The sequence below is a fragment of the Colletotrichum lupini genome, chromosome 9 (genome assembly GCF_023278565.1).
Source record: "Colletotrichum lupini chromosome 9, complete sequence".
In the NCBI taxonomy this organism is placed as follows: domain Eukaryota; kingdom Fungi; phylum Ascomycota; class Sordariomycetes; order Glomerellales; family Glomerellaceae; genus Colletotrichum; species Colletotrichum lupini.
Window position 1 is genome coordinate 2,762,936 of NC_064682.1, and position 26,341 is coordinate 2,789,276.

The window sequence follows — 26,341 nt, forward strand, 5'->3', positions numbered from 1 at the left end:
GACTAGTCACTGCCAGGACAAATCATGCCGGTCATTCCTTTTCTCGGCTTACAGCCAACGACCTCATAGACAGCGAGCCGGCTGGAGTTGCCAGGATGGGTAGCGCATTGATTCGACAAGCGGGTTAATCTCAGAATTCAAATTCCGAGTTTCCATAACACCATCACTCGCTGCCTTCAAGTATTTCGTCCCCCTATCCCTCGATGATTCCCAACGGAATACATATCAAACGTCAGACTCCCCAGCCTGGTACTGACCACATCCTGAACTATAACAAAACTGAATTCTAGAAACAGGCATTGGAATCATCTCATATACACCAAAGCCACCTAACCCCTATCTCTTCGTACAGACGTCAATCAGGTTGACTGACAATTTCAGTATTCGTGGGACTCTTCGTGTTACGCATGGAAAAGTAAACTGAATTATATATCCTTTATCCACCTAAGCCTGGCAACAGAACGAGTTGGTCAAAAAGGGCGTTGTAATTTTCCGGGTATGTCAACGAATCTAGGAATATCTTCCAAAGGATCGTTTGCCAAGATAGCTTTTTGTACAAGTTCGCAGCGCATCTTAGGACCTCGGGACGTAGTTGTGGATTGAGCAGCGGAAGAGCTCGTTCTACCTCTTGTGTGGTCAAGTCATTTAATTACGTCATGCTTTCACATCTATCGCACCATCATCAATGTCTTTGGACAAAATGAACAGTCGTTGTATCATCTTCATCAGTTAATCTGCCATCTTGCGCATTCGCCCCGCTTCATTCGCTTCAAATTCGCTTTTTCCCATAGTAATCTTCTCCCACAACAGCTCCTGCTGGGTATTATCGTTTAGTTTCGAGTATCAGGACTCTGCCGCAGTGCTCAGACAGCGGTGCCCTTCTTCTCAGTTTCGGCGACGACCTCATGGTTATCCTCATCTGCAACCGCGCCGTGGCGAGAGACCTTAAGATTACCGGCGGCGATCTCTCTCTCGATGTCATCAAGACGAGATTTCTTCTGATGGGTCTTCCAGGCTGGAAGACCAGAGTTGAAAACATCGTCCATCTCCTCAAGTGTGAAGCCCTTGGTTTCGGGCGCGAAAAATGCGGTGTGAAGGAATGCCAGGGCATTGAATGTCGCAAAGATATAATACATCTTGTAGTTGATGTTCCATACTGTTGAATGTCTGTTAGTCCTTACTTACTAGGGGGGTGCCATGCGGTTCGACTTACACAGAGGGGGAACGGCAAAAGCAAGAATCATGTTCCAGAACCAGTTGGTCGAAGTGGACAAAGAGACGGCCTTGGCGCGAATCTTACTCGGGAAGATCTCAGCAGGGTAAGTCCATGACACAGGACCCCATGTGGTGGCAAAGGTTGCGACAAAGAGGTACGAGCAGGAGACGATAGCAGAGGAGACTGGCCTCTGGTTGAGGACGAGCCAGGTAACAGACTCGTTGTCGGGGTTGCGTGTCTCATCGGTGTTGGGCTGTCCATAGTACTGTTGAAGTGCGCCAGAAATGAACAGCCAGGTCATCATCATAAAAGAGCCGCCGACGAGCAAGGGACGACGGCCGAGCTTGTCGATAAAGACGATGGCAGGAAGAGTCATGACGACGTTGATGATGTACTGAATAGATGCAGTAAGTAGCGGGTTGCCTATGCCGGCACCCTGCATGATGTAGACAATGTAGTCTGAATCAAATCAGCAACTTGTCGTTCACACTTGCAATTGGAAGGTCGTTGCTTACACATCATGATGTTCATTCCGCACAACTGGGACCACATCTGGATACTCATGCCGAGCAACACACGCTTGTACATGCGGGGAGCGACGAGACCTTTGAAGCTAGAAACGTTCTCTTCTCGCTCGAATCGAAGGGCCTCCTCGATTTCTTGGTACTGTGCCAGGACTTTGGGGTGGTTGACGTCGCCGCTGCCGTGAAGATGAGCGAGGACCTTAATGGCTTCATCCCAACGGTCCTTGCTAGCAAGCCAACGAGGACTGTAAGGAAAAAAGAACAATCCAACAAAGAGGACAGCGGCAGGGACAATCTGGACGCCCCAAGGAATGCGGAAAGCGGCGGTCGGCTGATCGGGATCAGTGGAGCCTTTTCCAATGCCCTCGGCGGCGCCGTACTGGATGAAGTATTGAATCAAGATACCCCAGGTAATTGCCCACTGCTGGAGCGAAACAACGCGACCACGGATCTCCTTGGGGGCGATTTCGGACTGGTAGACGGGCACAATGGAGGATGCGATACCGACACACATGCCCGCGATGACACGGCCGACACAAAGCATGCCGACGTTGACGGAAGCACATTGAAGGATGGCACCGATGGTCCACAGAATACAGGAGAATTGGAGTGCGACCTTGCGAGAGTACTTGTCGGCAATGAATGAGGAGACGAGAGATCCGACGAGGGAGCCGGCAGGCATGGAAGCCGTAATACCACCCTGGCGGTACGATGTAGGATTCCCAAAGTATCTCTTGTAGGCGCCAGTCCCTAGAACACCACTCATGGAACTGATATCAAAGCCGAAGAGGCCACCGCCTGAGCTTTCGTCAGTATGATCCTCAAGGTGTAAGGCCAGGCGAGAACTCAAGGCAACATCACGTACCAATGGCGGCGAAACCGCAAATGAAGTAGATGTTTTGCGCCTGATACATGATGGCGGTGTTCGCACGAAGGCGACTATTTCTGTAGTTGTGTTCAGTTACAATGAGGTGAGTCGTCCGTCTAGGTGGGACGAGGTGAAGTTGGAATGTCGTATGTATGCGTCAGCGGAGTAGGTCTCTCGTGGCTCGTGAATTGGCTTGCAGGTGGGCGCGACCGAAACTTAAAGTAAACGGGGAGGCTCGGTGGTTGTTTGCCTGCGGTACATCTGGACGCGGTTCGGGGGCGGCCGCGGTTGCCTCGTGTGTATGGTATCCGAATCGTAGGATGGGTAACGACACGGGTCACCGTCGTACCGAGTTGCTGTGTCGAATGACATTGGGCTACCAGTTGAGTTGATCATAGGGGGACCCTGTCTGGGGAGACAGGACGGACCGAATGCAAACGTTGGCACATGGGGTTGACAAGGTTGATGTGGAGGACTGCCAATCCCGTGGTATACGATGGGGTCATGGGTAGAAGCAGGCGCGGAGGAGTAGTGAAGGGAACAGACGATCAATTCCTCGAAGAGCGATAGGGCCATTGTGTGACAGGTGGGACGAGTGGGCGAGCATGGCGAAGGCACAGATGTCTGGGCCGTTGCCAGGTCGTCGGTTGAGATGGTGAGGCCGAGGAGTGACTGGGCAGGAATCGCATGCCTGCATAAAGTACTCCGTACCTTAGTTGGAGAGCTCAAGAAGAGGTGACCAAATGAGGCACATTGGAGTATGGAAAATCAGGAGCTCCCAAGGTACCACTGATCATCCAGAGTGCGTGAGCAGATGTGTGGTGTGTGGGAGACGAAATGCGGAGAAGAGGAGAGTTAACTCAGGATGGGAGGAATCGGCAGCTGTGAGTGGCTGGCAAGATTGGATGATTGGCGATGTTACCAGGCGAGCAGCGTGGGAGACTCAGACGAGAAAGCTGGGCGAGATCCCGAATGCCACACGGGCGGTAGAGGTGTCGTTGCGTTGCACGTCTCATGCTGTGCTCGTGTCGGTGGTGTCACTGGTGTGTCCAAGTTCCAAGTACCATATTGCTACAGCCAGGTATATTGCTGCAGGATTGTGCAGACCAGGAACTTGGTGTGCAGTCGAGCTGTCCATCTGTCTGTCTGCTGGTCTGCCTTGCCTGGCTACTCGTCTCTATTGCCTGAGCTCTCTCTTACGCAGTCGACTATCATAACTGAGAACCTTGGTGATGTGGGCCGTGGACATGGATGGACATGTCACATCTGGGCTGTTGTTGGGTTTCCTAGCACTGGTGCCATACTGTCAGTTTTTTAGTCATGAGTTCGTAGCAACCGAGAACTGTACAAAAATGGACCGACACATGGAAGCAGGCTAAACTTGGTCAATGATGCCTTAAGTGAGGTACGCAAGGCGGGGGATATCCATACGGTAAAGGTACCTGAAGTAGTTCATCAATCTCAATACGTACCGCAGGTACCTAGGTAGTCCAGTGTCAAACGGATGGGAAGGAGAAACACATGGTTCATTCGCCCTTTCCCTCCCTCATCGCCCGTGTGTCTTTTCCGTCCGGACCCCTGCCCGCTGTCTGCCCCGGGCGGGTCAAGAACGGTGGGCCACCTCCCGACGTTCCTCCTCCCAATTGACGGACCAATCTAAGCGGCCCATCTCCCCCGCACCCGACTTGGACGATGGATCACGATGGAAATAAAGGCCAAACACGCAACTCTAATGCTGGCCAGTCATATCACGGCAAGGGCGAAACGACTGCCTTACCTACCGAAGGTAAATACCTACAGTGGACACCTGGTAAGGTATCCTTAACTTGATACCGAGCATGTAGGAAAAGGCTGGACAAAAGTTGGGCGCTATCCCTGGTAGCTAAGGTAGGCGGATTTGCAGCATGCCAAGGCGATTTAATCCAGATGTCATCACTCAGCGCCAGGGTGGTTGAGGTCTTGGTGCCTTTTCGGCTGCTGCTCCGACGAAGACAGGCTTGGGGCAAGCTTGGCGATACAGAGTCGCCTCGGCCATCTGACGAAAGTTGCCTACCTTACCCGCAAGTATGCATCTGGCAAGTACCTAGATGCCGGACGGTAGACAAAGAGTCCGAATTCGGGCCACAAAATCTGACGTCTAGGTGTTTTCAACTATCTGTACGCTGCTGGACCTTTCCCAAGGGACACATGAAAAAGAGCCGGGAAGGGAAGTATCCTGCTAAGTGAACCAAAGTATGGAGAACAGACGGAGAACCGGCGGAAAACTCGTAAAAGCCCAGATGGGAAGCTTTCTATTGTTCCAGCTGCAGAGGAGATGAGGTATCCATACCCAAGGCACCAAGCTCATTTGGTTTCTACCACTCTACGTTACAAATAGCAAACTCACCGAAAGTTCAGAGCCTTGGCTGTCGGAAAAGTTTTTGCAGTTTTTGATCATCACGGGACAATGCGACACGAAAGCGAAGTCGAGGCAGGCACAGCAGGAGAGCTCTCTCCAATTACCAGACAGCTATTTCCCCCGTCGACCCCAATTCCTTCCCTCGCCCCACACCCCCAACATGGGAAGGATCCATCCTGGCTCCTTCTTCCCCGGCCTCACCTCACACTTCCTTCGAGGCAGCTACGGGTAGCACCACAACCTCCTCACCCCATTGATCCTTCCTCCCAAAGGTTGAGAAACTTGCAATGCAATTGGTTGAGAGAAGGCACGAACGGCCAGTTCTTTCTTTCCAACAATATGAACTTATCCCGGTAGGGTGACTTCGACACCACCTTATTTGTCCCCTTCGTCAAGCCACCCGCATCATCTTACCTACAGACTCCAGTGCTCCAATCCGACTCCCGTCTCAGACCGGGCCAGATGTCCGTCCAACAGCCCGTTACCAGCACCTCCAACCAGATGACATTGCCAGCATCTCCAGTGAGCAATGCCGTCTCGTTGCTTCCGCCATTTCTGGTCTTGTGCCTCGACTACTGGACAGGTTACCTCGTCCGAACGCCACGCCTCTGTCTCGCCACGATCGATTCGAATCCTTCTCTTTCGGCCCTCTGTCCCCAGCAAGTATCTCGCGGTTTCCTCGTCCGACCATCCGCAATCATCATAGTTTCAACAAGCACTCTAGCCTCTAAAGTCCCGCCGATGATACAGCGAAGTGCCCTTCCAGCACATTTGCGGACCTCGCCATGCGTCGGCCTCCAAACTACTCCTTTGCCGACCTGACAAGGCTTCGGTGTGCTCAAGCAATTTTGGCTCCTCTCATTTTCGCATTCAAGCTTATTAGCAAGCCGTCTGCTTGCGGGGGAATGGCTCCCGAGCTGCGGGCTTTCAAGCTTGGTCCCGTCCTTGTTTTGCGGGCCAATTCTCGGACCACTTCTCCGACACGGGCAACCCAATGTGCCAGCCGGTCAACGTTCTCCGCCAAGACGACCAGTAATTACAGTACATTCGCCATAGTCGATTCCTTCCTCTCCCAGAACCCGTGTCTATTCATCGCCGGCCCCGATGATGGTGCAGAGACTGACCAAGGCACACGCAATCTTGAAGCCTCGTTTCATGCCACGGTAAACTCGAGCGTCTGTCAGTTGAAATATGACAAGACAAAATCATCCAACCTCGCTTTCTCGCAGTCTTACCAGAGGTCCATCTACCAACGTTGTCTCTTTGGCGACCTTACCTAAGGCATCTCCACCAATTTAACATCTTGGCCACTGCTTAGCGCCTACTCGACCCGGCCACCACTCCGCGAGGCCCAGAAAAGACACTGGGGCCCTTGCCCGCTGCTACGATGCGTGTGCCTTGAATGGATCGCTTCTCATCAATCGCACGTTCATCACCCCTCGGCCTTGCACCTGATATTTCAGAAATTTCACATTTTTCTGCCCTTGTATCTTGGCACGTTCAAAGCTACGGAAAAGTTCTTCTTCTTGTTCCGGCGGCAACACGTCCTCGACATTAGGTACTAGGAGGTCACGGCATTTCATAATCCCTTCCTGTTAGTATCCCTATTATAGGGTAGTTAGTTCGAACCGTAGTTAATAAAGAGATTAATTAAACTATATAAATATCTGCGTAGTAAGTATAAAAAAGAGGTTCTAACCGTAGGTTAGGCTAGCTATAATAATCGTAAATAGGGCCCCTAATTAGCCCCTATATAGTCGGCTATATACCGCAGTTAAATTAGACTTCTAATCCGATACTAACTTTCTCTTTTTTTTATTAATTTAACCGCTACGGTTAGAGGTATAATTCGACCTCGGGCCCGTTTACTAAGTCATCTCCTTTTCCCTCTTTTTTTTACTCTTTTTATATAACTTATCCCTTTATTTATATAATAACTTTTTCGCTACTTACGAATTACTCTAATCCCTTATTTAGTATTACTTTTATAAAAGAGTTTATGAGGTTATTTTTATTATTAATTTAACGGATCTTAAGTATCTCGTACCTTTCGTACGATTACCTAAGGGCTATAATATCGATTATAAGCCTCTTTTCCTTCGTCGTTCTTAATTTAACGAGGTATTTATATAGCGAGTAAAAATTAGTATAAATAACTTTTAGAATAGGTAAAAGGCTAATTCGATTAGTAATCTTCCTTAGCGTTATTAAAATTACGTAAGAGAGGTTAACGCTATTAACTATATTATAGACCTCTAATACTAGTATACTTCTCGTTACCCGCTTATTTTTAGTTAACGAGTAATAGATTATATTACTATATATAGTAAATTCGCTCTTACTTATACTCTCGTTAACTAAGATAATAATATACCCTAATTAGGAAGTAAAGTCGTTATTATTTATAAATAACCTATTAACGAAAACGTAAAGCTTACTAATTATAAAGTCAATCGGGTAATAAACGAGACCTCGATCGAGATTCGTTTATTACTACTTAAGCTACTTATTAAGTACCTCGACGTCTCGTTTAGTTAAATTTATAACTTATACTACCCTAATATAGTTAAAAATCGCCTTAAGCTAATAAATATTCGTAATATATACTCCTTACGCGAGCTTAGCCTTATACCGCTTCTTAACGTTAGTTATATTTAGATTAACGAGGTTAATTTTCTTACCCTACCCCTTTTATTAAAAAATAACGGTTTCCCCTTTAATTATAAAAATCCCGCTATTAAATACTAGGGGGGTATTTATTATAAAGACCTTTTTTAGCTTTATTACGAAGCCCGCTTTTTAGAGCTCCTTATCCTCTTTTTTTATAAAGTTAATATTAAATAGGCCTAATATATTATCGGTCTATATTTTAATAATTCTAAATTAGTCGCTTTCGTACTCCGCGACTAGTAAGTACGGGTCGTATATAGAGGTAATTATTAATAATTAATTAATATAAAAATCGTAGTAAGTAGCTTACTAATAAGTGCCCGATTCTACGAGCCTATATAATAGCTTAAGCACTTTAATAATCGTACTTTTTAGGTACTTACTAGCTATTTCTTTTAGTAAATAGGCTAGGATTTTCTTTATAAGCCCTATAGCCGATTAGGTATAGGCCTAGGTAATATTACGGCTCTAAATCTTATATCCCTTTTTTTATAGCGATACTATTAGTACTATTATTAATCGTTAGCTATAGCGCTATATAGTAAGTAATTATATAAGTAGCGTCGCCTTTTTAACGTCGCCGTACCCCTAAATTATATATTTAGATTTCTTATATAGCTAGGGTATTCCTTACTTTTTAATTTTACGAACTATTCGTGATTTAAATATGCGGAGGTTTATATATTTTTTTAGGTCGTATAAGATAAATCGATAGACCCTTCGATCGTAAAAAGTATCTACTTCGATAAGATCTAATCCCTTATACGGCTTTTTAGTAATTATAATTATGCCTTCTTTACGTAGTTTAACTACTAGCTCGAAATTAGCTTTTTCTTTTATTATATAAAAGGTATTAATTACCTCGTTATTAATAATAAATTGCTACGTTAGGGCTTGCTATTGTAGTCTTTTACGACGTTTTACTAGTAGTATTAGTACCCTTTTAGTAATTTCCTCTTCCTCGTCGTTTATTAGTACTACTACGACGATTTTGTTAAGGATAATTTCTTATACCTCTACTGCGGGTTATATAGTTTCCCCTAGCTCTTCTTCTTTTTATAAGTTAGAAATTACCTCGTTAGGATCTATATAGTACGGTCTAACTACTATAATTAATACTTCGAGTAGCTAGTTATGATCTCTTGCGACTATATAAGAGCGCTCGTTAACGGAAATTAACTTATATAGCCTAGCCTACTATTAAATAATTTCGTATTATACTCGTATATCCGAATTTAATAATATATTTAGATTATTTTTTATATCGGGCCTATTGTGCGTAGTAATTACCTCGTTAACTTACTTTTTTATACTTACCTCGCGTAGTACCTATATTACTTTTTTAATTACTTAGGCTCGTTAGCTTATGCCTAGCGATAATAGCAAGGCTAAGGTCGTTCTTAAATATACTCTAAATACTAATAGCGTTAATATAAGTCCGTTAGGCCCTATAGTATCGTTATAATATTTAAGTACTATTTAAAAGCATTCGTCGTCGGTAGAATCCGGATTTTCCTCTTTAATAATTCTAAACGCCCTTTTTAACTACTAGTATGCCCTTTTTACTTTTTTAATACTATAGTACGCTTTAATAGGTACGACTTTTAGTTATATACCGTAGGCCGTCGTATTATCCCTAAATTCTATTAACTTAAAGCTAGTACTAGCGTCGGTTCTAATACTATCTAGCGGTCCCTAGTATATATCGATCTAGCTTTTTTATAGGGCTACCTATACTATTTTTACTTATAAATCTTAGAAAAATTGCCCTACTTAGAAGGATATAGCTACGTTAATTATATATAGTACTAGCTAACTATTTAAGTAGAAGATATCGACGACGATTTCCTAGTTAAAGTTAAGCTTATTACGCAATTTAAATTTAAATCTGCGTGGGCTCTGCGTATTTATTTAGTATTAATAGTATACTTTTATTAACTACTCTAGCGCCCCTATTTCGATATTATTATTACCTAATTACTTTAGGAGGTTATATAGCCTTGTAACTAGCGGGAGCCCAAATCTTTAATATAGTTTTCTAAGCTCACTTTTTATTAAATACTTAATCAATTTCGTATTATTAGTAAGCTTTATAAACGTATACCCCTATCGTCGTTCGATTACCTCGAAGTGCTTATTACTAGAGATTTTGTTCCTCGTATTATTAAATATAATACTTAGTCGATCTATATCTTTTAAATATAGGAAAAATAGGGTATTAACAGGTAAAATATAAAAAGTTATCGTTCCGAAGTACGTCTCTATTTTTACTATACTTAGGGTAATAATTTCCTTACCTAGGCCGAAACTAATCCTCGTAATACCCGCCGTTAATATATTAAGCGTTACTAGTGCGATTTTTTATAACGCTTAGAATTACCCTTTTCTTTTAGTTAACTATTATAATACCCTAGTATTTAGGATAATCTTATAGAAATTATCTAAGCCGTACCTTTCGCTCGCGTAAAATACCTATACGAGCTTAGTATTTGAGGGATCTAAGTAATATAAAAAGGACCCCTCTAGCTACCCCTAGATTTACTTAGTACTATATTCCTTTTTTTTAGATATCGAGAGAAATAGCGTCTTCTCCTTAATCGTTAAGAAAATAGGCTTCGGCCCTATTAAATTCGCCCTTTTAGCCGCCTTTATATTTATTATCTAAGGGACCTTCCCTTACTATTTATAAATAAAAGCCTACTTATTAAGAGCTTTTACTACCCTTTATTCGTTTAGCCTCGTATATCCTTTAGAAGCTAACGGGGTAAAAAAAGAGTAATTAATATCGTTAATTTCGTCGTAATCTAATTTATTAATATAGGGGGTAAGATCTTTTTTATTTTCCGAATCTCTTATAGGGGGTATATACTTTAAGCTACTACTTTAGCTACTATTACTAGGTTCTATACCCCTAGATCTGCCCTTATATATAATAAAAAATTAGTTAAACCGACGAGGGCTAGTTTTACCGTTTATTACCCTCGACTTTTTATACTATTCGTATAATTTAGCACGCTCTTCTTTAAAGTAGTTACTTAACTAATATCTATTCTTTTTATAAATATAATATTACTTCTTTTATTACCCTACCTATAAGTTAAATCTCTACTTATTTAACGAATCTAGGCCTCCTTATTAGTAATTACTATATTTAGCCTCTTTTCTTTTCTTATTATACGTTCGATTAACTTAATACTACTAATAAGGGCTATTATATACCTAGAGGTAGGTTTAGCGCAGTATTCTCGCCTTAATATTAAAACTAAATCTTAGCCTCGAGTAGAGCGTTTCGTAGTCTTTAAGTACTTAATATAAGGTAATTTTTGCCTTTAGTATACGCTAGATTATAGTATAGAAATATCCGACTTTCCGCTCGTTTATCCCCTTATTTAGCTAGGTTTTCGCTAGCTTATTAATTCGATTAATAAGCTCTTTAAGGATCTCTACTTACGATTTACCCTCTATTATCTTAGCTATAAATATAAAAAAAATCGCTCGTAGTTTAAATAGGAGCTCTAGGTTCTTATCGTAAGTCTCGAAACGGCTTCGGATTACGTTAATTATACTAAGAAAGTCGTTTCGATCGAGATTACGTACCGCTTTATAGTAATAGTTAGAGGCTTTACCTATAAGTACGATATTAATTACCAAATAGTACTAATATTCCCTAATTCTAACTTTTTTATAATAATCGTAAAATATCGTTAGGGTTTTTTATAAGACCTTATACTTCCCCCTAGAGTATAATTTCTCTTTTAAGAAGATCTTTTTAAGGTTTATAAATTACTTCGTATTTACTATTAGATTTTTAGTATTTATATACGATCCCTGCGTCGCTGCGTATTATTAATAACTTTAAGTCGTTTATTTCTTTTCTTATTAGCTAATCGGTACCGAATTTTATATTAGTAGTAATAACGAGTTATAAATCGAAATAAGTAGAATTATTAATTATCGTACTTCTAATACTATATTTTACCCCGGTATATCCTTTTATAACGATAGATTTCCGTTAGTAATTATAGGGAGGAAATCTAGGTCGTTTACTTTTTTTTTAAATTCGTTAAAGCGATTATACGCTCTATCGACCTATATTTAGTTTTATAATACGAATTCCTTTTTTATAATTATTGTTATTAATATTTCGTATAGCTCTCGTAATTATAATTGCGCTAATAATACCCCTTACTTATAAAGGAATTTATTAATTACTTTTACGATTCTAAGGCTTGCGCTTATAAACTATTTATTTAGCTAGTAACTAAAGTTATTTACGATTTCGTAAAATAAGGGTTACCCCTATAGCCCCTTTTTTTTATAAACCTTAGTTAAATAGATTAATACCGCGTTAATTTACTTATTATTAGGCTAATCTGCGATTTTATATATTTACGTCCCCTAATAGTCCGGGTTAATATTTACTTACTTATAAGGGATTAGGATTCTATTTAGGATCGGGTTTTGTCCTCTTTTTTTTTACCCTAACTCGCTAAGGGTCGTGCTCTAACTTATATTTATATTAATAGTCACTAGCGTATTTAATCTTAATAAGAATATATTTAATTCGCGCGCTAGTCGTAGTAAATCCGTACTTTTACTACCTAACGAATTTATTAAGGTCTAAGAGATTCCCGCTTCTTTTCGCTATCTTATTACTACTCTCGTTTTTATTATTTTTAGCGATTACTACTATTTTTTTAAATCGCTAGCTATTATACTTACTAAGATCCTCTTTTTTATCTAATATAAAAGGGTAGGTTTTAGTAGTTCTTTTTAATAATAATAGCGGTAGACGTTTATATTACTATAAAAAGATATAGTAATTAGTCTCGGGATCTTTACCGGTTACTAATTTCTATTATCCCGTATACTTCTAGCCTCCTAAGCCTCGTACTCTTTATAATCTCTAAATAGCTTCTTTAGTTAATTTCTTAAAATTAATAATCTCGTGCCGGGAGCTAGTATAAAAAAAAAGCCCTTTAGCGGCCCTCTAGAGGATTCTTTTTTTTTCCCCTTAGATCTTCGTTTTTTTAGCCTTTTCTTAAGCTAATAATAACTCTAATAAGAAGTCGTAGGACTACTTTAAAATAGCTACTTTTTTTTTAAGTTAATCTCTAAGATCCGTAATACTCTTAGCTCGATATTATTAAGACCTCTAAATCCCCTCCTCCCTTATTAAACTATCCCCTATATTATATTCTTAAGTAATACTTAGGGAGTAGTTAAGGGAGCTATAAAAAGGTCGTTTAGATCGCGGGCTTAAGGTCGTACTTATAAGATCCTTATAATAATAAATTTTCTTATATACTATAGATCTCTTAGCTTAATAACTTTTATAAGGTTACCTTTATTACTAAATAAAAATATTTATATTTAGAGATCCCCTTTTTCGATTGCGCGGTGCTTTTTTATACTATACTTTTACTAATTTAATTAGTTAATTTCTAATCGCAGGCCGGCCGTAGAAAAGTCGTTTAATAAAAAAGCTACTCGGAGTAACGGTAAAAGGCTAGTTACTTAAGCAGTTCCGTTAATTAACGTAATTTAATATAATAAACGTTAACCTCTCGTAAGTAATAAAGGGCTACGATTACTTAATTCCGTACGGTATTTAAGAATTACCTCCTTTTTTATCTATTTCCGTAAGGTTAATTAGTATAAATCTCTTATCCTATATAATATTAAAAAGTCGTCTCTTTTACGTAATAAGATACCTTATTAATTTATAATAATAGAGTTTAATTACTAATTAGTATTAGTATCCCTATTATAGGGTAGTTAGTTCGAACCGTAGTTAATAAAGAGATTAATTAAACTATATAAATATCTGCGTAGTAAGTATAAAAAGGAGGTTCTAACCGTAAGTTAGGCTAGCTATAATAATCGTAAATAGGGCCCCTAATTGGCCCCTGCGCAGTCGGCTGTATGCCGCGGTCGAATTGGACTTCCAATCCGACACTTCCCATTTGGGGGCTCCGAATTGATGATTCGCCTAGCGCATCTAGGTATTACACCGCAGACTCTCCGAAGAAGGGCCCTGTCTACCACCGTCCTACCGGTCATTTGCTGCTCCTTCTACGGAGATCGGCACGCCCAACTGCTGCATCTAACTCTGTACGCCCTCCAGACAAGATACCGAACGAGCAAATCCTCCAACGGTCCCCCGCAACTCCTCGACAGCAAGACGAGACTGCAACGTTACCCCGATGCGGGGTTTCATATTGACCGAACTGACTGATGTCTTTTTGCTGCTTTGGTCGGCAATTTGTGGCCGACGTGCTGGACATCAGCCCGTATCCTGTGATTGTATTCGAATCCCGGACGAACTACATACGGACCGAAAAGCTTCGATCGAACGTAGATGGTGCACACCTTGCTTGGCTCTGCCAGAAGGTCGGAAATCCCAAGCATCGGGTAGCTTGACCCTGGCCCCAGAGTCGCATGGGCTTTCCAACCATCCGTTCTTTCACCTGGGAACGCACCCTCGGTTCCCAACCTGGGCTGCAGAAGCAGCAGCACCTTGTCCAAGCCCACTGCCTATGGGCTCAGAAGCTGCATCGCTAACAAGATTTCGATGGAACAAGAGACCCTACAGCGTCATCTAACAAGGCTCCTTCGCTACAAGTGATATACCTTTCCTTTGCATGCTTATTTGACCCCTTGGCGTGCGTTACCGTGGTAGTCCTCTTCCATATTCTTACAAGTTCTTCCACTACCCGCGCAAACTTGCCCTCCGGAAACAGCAAGGTCATAATGTTGAACTAGACAGCATGCGGTGATATCAATGAAGTGACCCTAATACTGGTGAGACGCCAAACGCAAACAAGGGCGTGTTCAAGTATGGGTGCTTCAATGAGTAAATGCCTATAAACTCTAGAAGGCATGGACTGCAGTTACAAGGCTGCAAGGGTAACGACTCTCTGGCTATGTAAGACGTTTCGTCGGCTGAGGAGTCTGTCCAGGACTTCCCTCCTTCGTTGGGCTAAACCCTCGGGCATGCCAGTGGCAGCAGAGGCTGCACCGGACCCATGTGCTCTTGGTATGACTTCTTCCTCTCCACACCCATGCGCAAAGGCACGGAAAATGCAGTGAGAAAAGAGGCCGACAAACTCCAAAGAGCGTCGGCCAGAGTTTGTTTGTTGTTTGTCTGCTTGCGAGTCCTCGTGCCAGATTCTCGTAAGAAGATCTGCCTCATCGCTCACACCCCCACCTGCGCAAGCCCCCGCGAGGAAGCTTGCCAGGAGGTCCTGCCATCTGTGAAATCGTCAGCAAGTCGCCGGGCCACGCAGGCCCAGCGTAGTAGTGCCAAGTGAGCAGAGGCTTCCCGCTTCCCGCTTCCCGGGAGGAACGGTTGCGCTGCCAAGTAGAAGTAGTAGAAAAAGTCCTTGTTCATTGTTGAGCCCACTAGGGCTGGGCCCAAATGCTTCGTTGGGTAGCTGGCCAGCAGGGAAAGGGGTAAGAACACGCCACCAGGACGTGCTTGCGCAGAAAAGGACCGGTCCTGTGACAGTCGATCCTCGTCGACACCCCCTCGTCGCAGCCAACCAGCTGCCGTTATCATACAACTTTGCTTCGAAGAGAGACGAAACAATAGAGAAAATAAAGAAGATGGAGAGAGGGGAACACTTCAAGAGAAGAAAAAAATAGACTTGACCCAAGAAGTCAAGCCAACCAGGATATGGGGGTGGGTATCGTGAGAAAGAAACAGCCGCCTCTCCTTGACTCCGTCTCCAAACTGGGGTGCTTGGTCCCCGCCCGTCTAAACAATGCAGCGCAAAAGATTCCTGTAGCCTGATGATTCGCTTCCCTTCCGACATATCATGAAACCCCCATCCTTCCTGTATCAACAGTTGGAACGATGCTTTTCGAATTGCGACTCGCAACAAGAGCTGGGATCTCATCTTGAGTCGTACAGCTGGCGCAGGTGCGCGCGTTGGTGACGGAATGAAGAGTAGTTACCAGCGTAGATAGTCTCGAGTATGCTGGCAGGTCCATCGGCGCGTGGACCGGCTTGGGCAAGCTGCACCATTCTCTTCTTCAGCATCTGATGTGCAATGCTGAACTCTTCTAGAATTCGCCCAGCGTTGCTTGAGCCACCAGAGATATCATTTGCCGGGTTATTGGGATCAATGACGGAAATGCGATCAAAGTTCTTGTAGACGACGTCTTGAACTCGGTGCTGCGGTGAGAGCATTAGTGAACGTACTCAACAAGGTCACCAGTATGAACTTACCTTGTGAACATAACCTGGAGGATTCAGCCGGATTGCCGTGTTGACATAGTCAAACCTGTTTCCGTAGAGATCAAAGAACTCCATGAGCATCTGTCCAAGGTGGTGATCAGGGGTAAGGTTGCGACTTTGCACAGAGGGCATGAGCTGCAGCATGCTGACGACCATGCAGGTTACAGTGAAGCTACCGATACCGCCGTTGACAGGCTCGTTCAAACCGCGCATCGCCAGAAAGTGCTTGACCATTGTGACGATAACTGGCATGGCTGGATACTGCTTCTTCCACTCGATAAATGTCTTGACGGCCTGGGGACCGTCAAGGCGATCGAAGGAGATGTCCACCCGAAGGCCAGTCTCGGTGTCAATGTACTTGACGAGCGGGACTTTGGCGCCTGCGATGAACTCCATGCTGTTGTAATGGGTCAGACGCTTGGACGAAAGGAACTTGCCAAAGCTCCGCAGAGCCTTGATTCCGAAGAAGTTGGAATGTGCACCATTGAGCCAACTTCTTTCACAGATGACCAAGTCCATATCAGCTGTGGGTAAGTAGAGGCCAGACATGTATGAGCCAAAAGGGCGAACATCGCATTCCTTATAGAAGCGATTAGTTTTGAGCGCTGAGCGAATTCGTTCCACAAGCCGTGTGCGCATTTCGTGCTCAAAGTCGCGAGGGCGTACGACCTCGTAGAAGTCGACAATCTCCTTGTGGAGCCTATCCCGGTTAGACACTACGTCCGATTAAACGCTGCCACAACTCACCAAACACTGATGTCCGAGGTCTTGGAATGGTCGGCGTCGATCCAGGGCGTGGGATCCTCGCCTTTGGTCACCTTCCACTCAGACAAGATGGCACCACCCACAGGCATTTTATTGACTTTCTTGAGCGGAGCGTAGGTAGGAGGCTTGATGTGATCGTCGACAGTGCGCTTCCGGGAGCCGAGAGCGTCGTTGGATGCAACGGGCCTAGGCGGCAGAGTTGAAGGCTTGCCAGGCGTGGATGGCGCTGTCGACGTGGCTGATCCGTTAATAGCAAGTGGACGGTCGGAACGAGGACCGCTGGGTGCGATTCTCGAGGCGACAGATGAGGACTGCAGAGGAGGCGCGGGGCCAGGAGGAGGGGGAGGGGGGGGCGAAGGTGGCTCAGAAGGAGGAAGAATGATCTCTTCCTCGTCATTGGGCTCGTCAAAGTCGAAGGAAATGAACTCCTCGGCTTCTGCGCTGGCCTTGAGCTTGTCTGCGGCTGTCTTGTCGACTCGTGCCTTCCGAATCATCTTGACCATGTCCTTCTTCTTGCGTTCCGCTGCATCAGGCGGGGGCAGGGCGGTGTACGGGTCTGGGTTCGACCATTTTGGGACGCTGTTGCCCGATTCGTCGTTGCCAGCGCGGCGGGCACGCTTGCTAGAAGGCTCACCAGATTCCTCGTCGTCGTCGTCGGAGTTGTCCGAGATCTCCATATCGGCCTCTTCATCGTCTGAAAGGTCATTGATGTCGCGGTATACTACACCGGCGCCCTCCTCGTTGACTAGGTTCTCGTCGACTCCATCGCGGCGGGTGCGCAAGAGCTCGCGCTCGGCCGGGATGATCTTCTGGTACCCGCCCCTACCGCGACCACGAAAGAATCCTCCCCGAGCGCGTGGGGCCCTTCTTCTATCGTTGCCCTGATATGCGCCGGGGCGGTACGAGTCTCCTCTGGAGGTGCTGCCAACGCCAGAGGGCTTATCCATCCGGAAGGTGAAGTCGCCCTGAGGCGGTCGGTTATCGGGTCTGTAGCCATCGTAGCCTCCTGATCTTCGGCCTATATCATTGCATCATTTGTTAGCACCAAAATGGTCGAAATGCCGCGGTGGAAATTGCGATCTTGAGAGGTGGCTGTACTCACGGTCTTCGGGCCACGGGTTGCGCCAATTGTCGCCTGCTCCAGGTGGCGGCGGCTGATGATGTGAAGAACGGGAATCGTAACGACCGCGATTGCGGTCGTCCCTAGCATTGCCCTGAGGCGGGTATGGTCTGTATGAGCTCATCGTGGGCGCGCGCGTTGTGCAGTGGATCCTGGTGTTGACGCGTTGAGAAGCTTAAGCGATCGAGAAAATTCGGGCGTCCGACGTCAAGGTCAGGAATTCCTGCCCTGTGACTATCGATAACGCTAGCGTGCACGTGACGGCGGTCGCAGGAAGGGGGGTGGTGGGGAGGGTGGTGACGTCTTATCTTCTTATCGCCGATTGCATCCAAATTTCTGTTTTCATCTTTGTCAGGTCCTGCAGGCTGGAATTCAGGCCAAGAGCAAATTCACTCGGATAATAAGAAGATAGCTGAAAGCCATGGACTTTCTTAAGTTCTGGTTGAAAGGTTCACCCCCAACAATACCAGGCAGACCTGGATAAAAAAGCCCTACCAGGCGATCTTCGGTGTTCAAGGCAAGGATGTCCACACAGTCAAGGTGAGCGTGAACTGTCAGTCATCGTCTTTGACAGGTGAGCTGCTCAACCTCATTGCCAATGCATTAGACTGGCTTCGTTGATTATCACAGTATGTGGAAGATGTCTGTTACCTTGGTCAAAATCCATATGAGTAAATCATTTCAAATTGTACCATGTCTCTAGGCAATGCGTCCTACACAGCCCGAACGACTTGAAGAAGGGCAGAAGCCTCACGCCAGCCAATTTGATCTTGCTTCACCTACCTCAGGCAGTCGACAACTCGGGAGGATCAAAGAAACACTCAATCATGCTTGCCGCACCCATAGTATCCCAAGAGAACATTGCTCCGCGGTAGGTGGCGTCACTCAGCACCCTTATGTGGAATACCCAACTACGCTGGTAGATACCCGAGGATCCTGAGGATAGGAGGCAGGGCCTAGACTCCGCGAAACCGTTCGTCTTGTGATTTCTAGTACTATAAGTAGCCTTTCTGCCCATGATATCTCACTGGACCATGGCAAGCGTCATGTTAGTGTCCCAACTGTTGAAGAACATCAGCTCCCGACCCCCGGAAAGCTTGGAGTCCTTGTCAACAAAATCAGGTCAAGTGTGACCTCTGATTATAGATCTCTCCATGTCTCCCAAATCACAGCCACCTTTCCCTGTTCTGCATCTGATCCAGGATGCGCCTTCATCGCCGTATATACTCTGGACCCATGTAAACCAAGAAGCTTCAACAAAGCTTCGTTGTCTAAAACGAGCTTTGATGCCGAATGTTTTTTCCGAACAGGAGCCATAGCCACTCCTGTCAGTCCATACTCGATACGTGCTTGGGACCTGTTCATCTGGATGCGTTTCTCCTGCGTCTAGCCCGGCAATTCAACGACTCCTAACGGCGCCCCAGGCTACCCTATCTCGGCCTCAATACACTTACCAAAGAGAAGTCACCGATGAGAAAAAGGGATGACATATGACGGCACCACCGCCGATTTACGACAAGCGAATGAATCTCGCCCAATAGATGAAAGTGAAGGGGTACAGAGCGCGTGGCTCTCAAAGTAAGGAAGAGGATTGACACCGAGCTCTTATTGGGTTGTTAAACGTTTCAAGCACTCAACGAGGCTCATGATTCCGTGACGATCCCTCCTCAGAAGCAACCTTCGAGACTCTTTAGCCCATCTCTTCAAGCAGCCGGATGCTGATCTTTCAATAACATGATTCAATGCGTCTAGGACTCTAGCAGATCTTCCTCTAATCTATCTAACCCTTCCATCTTCTCACACCCCCCAGCCCTCTACACAAAATCTGTCATCCCCACACCCCCATCTAAAACACAACACCGCCCCCATCAACAACCAAATCACTCCCATTAAAATAACTCCCCGCCCGACTACACAACATCACCACAACGCCCCCCAACTCCTCCGGCAACCCCATCCTCCCCGTCGGATTCCTCCCCGCCCACACCTCCCTCGCCTCCCTCAACCCCTCCCCCTCGTTCAACACCGTGTCCATGTACCCCGGGCTCACACTATTCACCGTGATCCCGTACCGCGCCCACTCCGCCGCCAGACTGCTCTTCAACTGCAGCAGCGCGCCCTTGCTCGCATTATACCCGGCCTGCGGCTGCGGGAAATTCACCCTGTGCGCGGAGATGCTCGCCGTGAACACGATCCGCCCGCCGCGGCCCTGCTCCACGAAGACGCGCGCGGCGGCCTGCGCGCAGATGAAGGCGCCCGTGGTGTTGACGTCCAGGATCCTCCGGAACTGCGAGGCCGACATCTCGAGCGCGTGGTGGCAGCCCACCACCCCCGCGAAACAAACCAAGTAATCGATCCCGTCCAGCTCGCTCGCCGCGACCTCCATGGCTTCCTTGACGGCCCCTTCATCCGTGACATCCACGCTCCTGGCAAGGATCTTGGTCGCCGGGAACTCGGCCCTCAGAGACGCGATCTGCGTCTCCGCGGCGGGGGAGGAGACGTCTAGGTCGAGGAGCGCGAGGCCCGTCAGCCCGTGCTGGAGCATCGCGCGCGCGACGGCGTGGGCGATGGCGCCGGTGCCGCCTGTCAGGACTGCTGTGCCCGGGAGGGCGAAGCGGGATTCGGGTGTGTCGGACGCGGAGGCGGTGCGGGCGGGTCCGCCTGGGAGGGTGGCGGTGTCGCCTGATGCGAGGGTCATGAAGGGGATTTGGCGTTTTGTGAGGTCTGCGCGGGGGGTTTGGTCTGCCATTTTAAGTGGTGGAACGGGTTGAGTGTAAGTCTCGTGTGGATGGTTGAATGAGGCGATTGAAGGTAGTGAACGAGCTGCGGAAATTGATTTGAAATGGATTCTATGGTGAGGATTTGTAGGACGGTTGTAGATGCCGAAGTTTAGAGTAAGTTCGGTACGGACGGGGTTTTCAATGAAGTCGTTCGCCGGAGGAGGGGGTGACAGGACGCCGTGCGGCGGTGGGGTGCTGGCGGAGGACTGTCGACCGATAGTGGGGTCTATCTCTGTGGTGCCGGCGGCGGGGTTCCCGACGGGAGTGCGGGGAGGGGGTGTCAAGTTTCGAGGAACGAATCGAGGTACATCAGTGTGTGGGCTATCAGATTCTCGGGTTGGGGTAACGGAATAGCTTCTCGAACCATGAGCGGTTCGGCCAGAAGATTACCTCAGTATACTGTCGAGCGAAGAGGAATTCTAGCAGGGATTGTAGATGATTTCGTCTACCTCCTCTTTACCCATCAACCCCAGAGGATCGAAATGGTTTTTGGGGTGTAATTGCGATTTCCTCATAATCGCAATGAGTGGCTTCATCAAAAACAAGCAGTCTTCACACTTCAAATCTCAGAAAAAAGTCTTCTTCAATCTTCAACCTTCAACACATCAATTCTCACAAAGGCTCTCATTCTCAATTCATACATACAGTCTCTTGGCCGTGTCTATTAAATTACGTAAAAAGCTCTATGCTAGGGTGTGATGTGCGTGTGTACATCTCGCAAGCTCTTGACAAAAAGCCATGCTATCTCATGGCTCGATGTGTGATGTGTGTACTGTGCGCAATGAAGGCTTCCTCTATCTTCTCATATGAATTCGCAAAACCCTCCCGAAAATTTTGGTGTCGATATTCCCAAAACCAAAAGACTCCATTTTTCACAAAACATGGTTCTTGGCCTGTTGAAAAGACGCGGCCGAGTTGGAAACCTATCGGGTGATGACGATGCTGATGCTGTTAAATCAACTGACAGTAGGAAAGTGGCAAGCAGGATGCGAAACGCGTTGCGAAGCGGGCTTGAGGGTGGGGGTGATCATCTGCGGTTGAAGTTGAGGAACTTGCTCTGTTGAGGACGTTAGTAACTGCTTGAATCATCCAGTAGGGGACTAAAGTGGGGGATGCTTACCGCCATGAAAAGGATAATCAAGTTGCTGCCGACAAAGGCCAAAAAGATACCGAGGTCCCTCCAGCGGTTATCAAAGTTGAGCCCCAGAGGCGTGTAGAACTCGTCGCCGACCTTGTACGCGCAGTACTCGCAGCTCGACGTATCGTTGTTGGCCAGGTATCCCGGGCCACCATTGTCGAAGAAGGGCTGCATGTACTCGCCGCACGTCTGACCCGGCGGCGCGGTGAAGGGGTTGAACTCGACCGAGGAGCAGGCAACCTTGAGGTCGTGTAGCGCGGTGACGACCATACCGCCAATGAGACGCGTAAAGGGTTCGAGCTGGTAGAGCCAGGCGCGCCAGAAGCCGGGCATCTGCGGGGCGGGGATGGTGACACCGCAGAAGAGGGCAAAGGTGATCATGATGAAGGGATCGAACTGCGAGGAGATGAAGGGGCTGGGCGTCAGGGACGCCAAGGCCTGGCCGAGGGAGACGGAGAAGAGCTCGGTAATGAGGATCATGAAGAACTGGTAGCCCGCGCGGGAGGAGTCGAACTGGAATCCTGGCATGTAGTAGAGCGGAAGGAAGAAGCCGACGGAGCACATGATGGAGTAGGGAAGCTCGGCAATGGTGATTGCGGCGGCGAATGTGAGGGGGTTGTACATCTTTGAGGAGCTCTCGCGGAAGAAGAGGGCGCGCTTGATGTGGAACATGACCTCGACCTGGCTGATGATGAGGGCCGGCAGGACAGTGACCTGGAACATGACGAAGACCTTGTACTGGAGCGAGCTGCGGCTGCCGTCGAGTTGAAGGTAGGTGAGACCGGTGATGAGGGCGACGACGACGTGGTTGAAGAGGCGGGTGAAGAGGTAGTTGGGGCTGCGCCAGAAGCTGATGTTCATGCGGTTCACGACGACCTTGAGCTGGTGCAACTGCGGGCTGGCGTACTCCTTCTCCAGGTCGTGGTTGACGGTCCGGCCGGCGGCCATGCGCTGCTCCTTGAGCTGGCCGATAGTGTCCTTGACGTTGGCGAGCTCGGCGCTGTCGTCCCAGATGTCGGCCCAGTCCTTGTTTCCGACACGGGGCGCGGATCCGGCTCCGATGGCCTCGAGCATGTACTCAGCGACGTTATCGGTGGGCTTGGCGATGGCGCCGTGGCGCTTGAGGTAGTCTCGCAGAACGACAGCGTCCTGGCCGATATCACCAAAGTACACGGTGCGGCCACCTCTCTGAAGGAGCAGAAGACGGTCAAAGTTCTCGAACAGGGCGGCGTTGGGCTGATGAATGGTGCAGAGAATGGCCTGTCCGGCGGCGGCCAGCTTCTTGAGGAAACGGACAATGTTGAAGGCGCTCTGACTATCGAGACCGGAGGTGGGTTCGTCAAGGAAAAGAAGGAGCTCAGGCTTGGCGGCCAGTTCGACACCGATCGTGACACGCTTGCGCTGCTCGACGGTCAGACCGAACTCGGGGGAGCCAATGATGCAGTCGGCAATATGCTCCATTTCCAACAGAGCAATAATCTCCTCGACGTATTCGTAGCGCTCGGGAATGGGGGTCTCGTAAGGCTGGCGAAGAAGGGCGGAGAAGCGGAGGGCCTCGCGGACGGTCTGGGTCGGGTCGTGGAGATCGAGCTGCTCGGCGTACGAGGTACTGCGTTGGAACTGCTTTCCGGGCTTGATGCCGTCGACGAGGACGTCACCGTGGATGACACCAATGTTCTTACGAGACGCGAGTACATCGAGGAGAGTGGTCTTGCCGGCACCGGAAGCACCCATCAAAGCCGTGAGTTGGCCGGGCTTGACGTATCCGTAAACATTGTTGAGCAGGCGACGGGTTCCACCGGCGACAGGAACATCGTAGTTGAGGTCCTCCCAGGTCAAGACGGCTTCCGAGTTGATGCTTAAGTCAGAGCCTTCCTGCTTGTCGCCGCGGCGCTTGGCTGCCTTCTTCTCCATCAATGCCTCGTTGAGCTTCTTACGCTCCGCGTTGGGCTTTTGGTAGACCTTGGCCGAGCTGCCATCGTTCCCAAAGTTGATGAGTTCACCGAGAGTGACGTTCATGAGGAGGAAGAAGACGATGAGAGCCAGGATGATACCCCAGTTGCGCCACAGATCGCCCTTGATGTAGTTGTACCCAGCAGCAATATACGCTGAGCCATCGACGAGCGTGGTTCCTGCGGTGGAGCCAGCAAGCGTGCAAACCTGATGGTTGATGTCGCCATAACCGGGGCCCGAGGGGATGAGTGACTCGCTCGAGCAGGTGAGTTTCAGACGGCTGAACTCATTTTCCATCATGGCACTGAAAGCAAGACCAAGAGCGTTGACCCAGTAGATCCAGCGAATCCAAACCTTCTCAGACTGATACTGAATGAGGTAACCAGAGGTGGTGACGAAGAAGGTAATGATGACAACGGCGAACTTGATGGCGTAATCGAAATCGGGGCTGATGGAGCCGATGCATCGGAAGAAGAGCGTCATGGCGATGTTTCCAGAGAGAATCATGAGGTAGAAGGTGAAGAATGCCCCGGCTTCGCGGACAAGCCCAGACATGAAGTAGACGATGATGGAAAAGACCATGATTCGACTTGCTGCAAAGGCTTGATCGACAATGATTTGCGCGATCCACAGTGCTGACGGACGGTGGAAAGCGTACGCCTTGTGCTTGTTCACAATTGCACGTCCAGTCATGATACCCGCCAGCTCGGAGAAGGCTTCAAAGGCGTTGAAGAGGAGCGAGATGAACATGAGACCACCCTTGCTGAAGGCGCTGGCGGAAGTCGAACCGAGGCGGAAGAAGAGAGTACCGAGGACGATGGCGATGACGATGGAGCGGAACCAGGAGAGGAACAGAGACAAACGGTCCTGGAGCTTCAGGACGAACTGGCGCTTCATGAGCGCGTAGACCTGCAGGTGGAAACCGACGGCGTAGACAGAGCGCTTGGAGGAGCCGCGCTTGGCCTCCTTGACGGCGACCTGGAAGTCGGTGTGCTTCTCCGTCTCCTGGGCCAGTCTCGCCTTGTACTCCTCCATCTCGCTGTCGATCTGCTTCTGGAACTTGGAAGTCTTGAAGGCCTCAGCGAGGGTCTCGGGGCTGTGGGGCGCGTTCTCGGCTGAACGGCCGGGGGCGTACTCGCGCTCGAAGTCGTCGGTGCATCCGGTAACGTAGTCGGGGGTGGTCTGTCTGGGGCGAGGGGCGAAACCGAGACCCTCGAAGTAGGCGCGGGCCTCGGTGGCGGGGCCGAGGTAGACTTGCTTTCCGGCGTCAATAACCATGACCTTGTCGAAGAGGTTGTAGATGTTCTCGGAGGCCTGGTACAGAGATACAAACGTGGTGGTCTGGTACAAGTTCGTCTGGACACGGAGGGACTTGACAAAGTCGAGCGCCGTACTGGCATCTAGACCACGGGTGCTGTTATCCCATGAGAGAACGCAAGCGTTGGTGATCATCATTTCTGCGATCGATACACGCTTTCTCTCTCCTCCAGAGACACCGCGCACGAAAGCGTCACCGACGACAGTGTGGCGGGTGTGCTCGATGTTAAACATCTTCAGGAGGGTGGAGATGACCTGCTCCTTGAACTCGTTCTTGGACATGCCGGCGGGGCGCTTGGCGGGAACCTTGGTGTCGAGAGCGAAACCCAGCGTCTGCTCGACGGTGAGGGTGGAGTGGTGGATATCGTCCTCCTGGTTGTAGACGGCCTCACCTCGGTACTGCTTGAACTCGTCGGCTGTGAACTTCCCGTACAGCACATCGCCAGTAACACTGGTGTAGCCGGCGCGCCAGTTGGCAATGGTCTTGAGGAACGTGGTGCAGCCCGAGCCAGGCTTGCCCAAGACCAAGACCATCTCACCCGGCTTGCAGACACCCTTGAAGTTGTCCAGCAGAGTAGCCTCAACACCCTTCTTGTTCAAGCCCAGGAGGTTCATGACGGGAGTCACGTAGTCGACAAAGCTGACAAAAGCATCGGGGAAAGTCTGGACGTAGTTGGTGGTGCCTCCCATGCCCTTGACCGTGAGCCCGTCCCAGTAGGCGCCGATGTGCTTCGGTCTGATGCCGGCCTCGCGCTCGGCCTCGACGCCCCCGCGCAAGACGGCTTCCAAGTCAAATTGCTCACCATCCGTCTCGGAGGAAGGTGTGGCCGAGTTGACGTTGGCGACAGCCTTCTCGACATCTTCAGACTTTCTACGGCTGTTGCGACTGTTCACTCTGCTTGCGCGCGAGTGACCAGACAGCTCGCGCTGGAGTTCCGCAAACTCGGCCTCGGCCTGGTGAACCGAGATACCGGCGTGGATCGCGGTGAAGCCATCGGGGTTGTTGCGGCGAGCTTCCTCGCGTTGCTGTTCCGAATCGGCGGCGGTGGAGGTCGAGGATCGCGGGGCCGTACTTGAGTCGGCCGTATTGTTCTTCTCGTTGACGGCGGGGCTACCTCCTGCGACGGCCTGTTCCGTCTTTTCAAAGTCCTGGTCCGCCATTGGACCGACGGGCTAATGTGTGATTCGCGAAGTGTTGTTGTCCACTGCGGTGCAAAGTCTTTTGTGTACGGCGCGTTGGGTTGAATTAATGCTCGGTCTCACAAAACCTAATGGTGAGTGAGTGGTCGAGCTGGTATTAAGAGGTGGTGACGATGATCCCAGGCGACCGGAAAGTGGCGGTGGCTGGCC

The 26,341-nt window shown here is 48.1% G+C and overlaps 6 protein-coding genes across 6 annotated transcripts; 2 read left to right on the forward strand and 4 right to left on the reverse strand.

The window, feature by feature from the left end:
- Positions 1–573: 573 nt before the first annotated feature.
- Positions 574–3,405, reverse strand: CLUP02_16695 (high-affinity glucose transporter; the record flags this gene model as incomplete). Its single annotated transcript, XM_049295613.1, has 7 exons — positions 574–621; positions 870–1,156; positions 1,214–1,675; positions 1,732–2,538; positions 2,606–2,724; positions 2,868–3,280; positions 3,349–3,405. 7 exons carry the CDS (start codon positions 3,403–3,405, stop codon positions 574–576), a joined length of 2,193 nt encoding a protein of 730 aa, XP_049152760.1.
- Positions 3,406–3,473: 68 nt separating this feature from the next.
- CLUP02_16696 (uncharacterized protein) lies at positions 3,474–3,926 on the forward strand (the record flags this gene model as incomplete). Its single annotated transcript, XM_049295614.1, has 1 exon — positions 3,474–3,926. The coding sequence occupies one exon, from the start codon at positions 3,474–3,476 to the stop codon at positions 3,924–3,926; it is 453 nt and encodes a 150-aa protein (XP_049152761.1).
- A 5,856-nt stretch (positions 3,927–9,782) lies between these two features.
- Positions 9,783–10,016, reverse strand: CLUP02_16697 (uncharacterized protein; the record flags this gene model as incomplete). Its single annotated transcript, XM_049295615.1, has 1 exon — positions 9,783–10,016. A coding segment is annotated over one exon (234 nt), but the record flags the coding sequence as incomplete, so codon positions are not given.
- Positions 10,017–15,573: 5,557 nt separating this feature from the next.
- On the reverse strand, positions 15,574–17,927 carry CLUP02_16698 (uncharacterized protein; the record flags this gene model as incomplete). The annotated part of the gene is made up of 4 exons (XM_049295616.1): positions 15,574–15,855; positions 15,910–16,618; positions 16,666–17,701; positions 17,786–17,927. The coding sequence occupies 4 exons, from the start codon at positions 17,925–17,927 to the stop codon at positions 15,574–15,576; spliced, it is 2,169 nt and encodes a 722-aa protein (XP_049152763.1).
- Positions 17,928–18,224: 297 nt separating this feature from the next.
- On the forward strand, positions 18,225–19,541 carry CLUP02_16699 (uncharacterized protein; the record flags this gene model as incomplete). Its single annotated transcript, XM_049295617.1, has 10 exons — positions 18,225–18,252; positions 18,321–18,343; positions 18,411–18,445; positions 18,507–18,648; positions 18,727–18,785; positions 18,846–18,925; positions 19,006–19,130; positions 19,194–19,266; positions 19,345–19,381; positions 19,475–19,541. The coding sequence occupies 10 exons, from the start codon at positions 18,225–18,227 to the stop codon at positions 19,539–19,541; spliced, it is 669 nt and encodes a 222-aa protein (XP_049152764.1).
- A 108-nt stretch (positions 19,542–19,649) lies between these two features.
- On the reverse strand, positions 19,650–26,152 carry CLUP02_16700 (ABC-2 type transporter; the record flags this gene model as incomplete). Its single annotated transcript, XM_049295618.1, has 3 exons — positions 19,650–20,789; positions 21,549–21,640; positions 21,685–26,152. 3 exons carry the CDS (start codon positions 26,150–26,152, stop codon positions 19,650–19,652), a joined length of 5,700 nt encoding a protein of 1,899 aa, XP_049152765.1.
- Between the last annotated feature and the right edge of the window lie 189 nt (positions 26,153–26,341).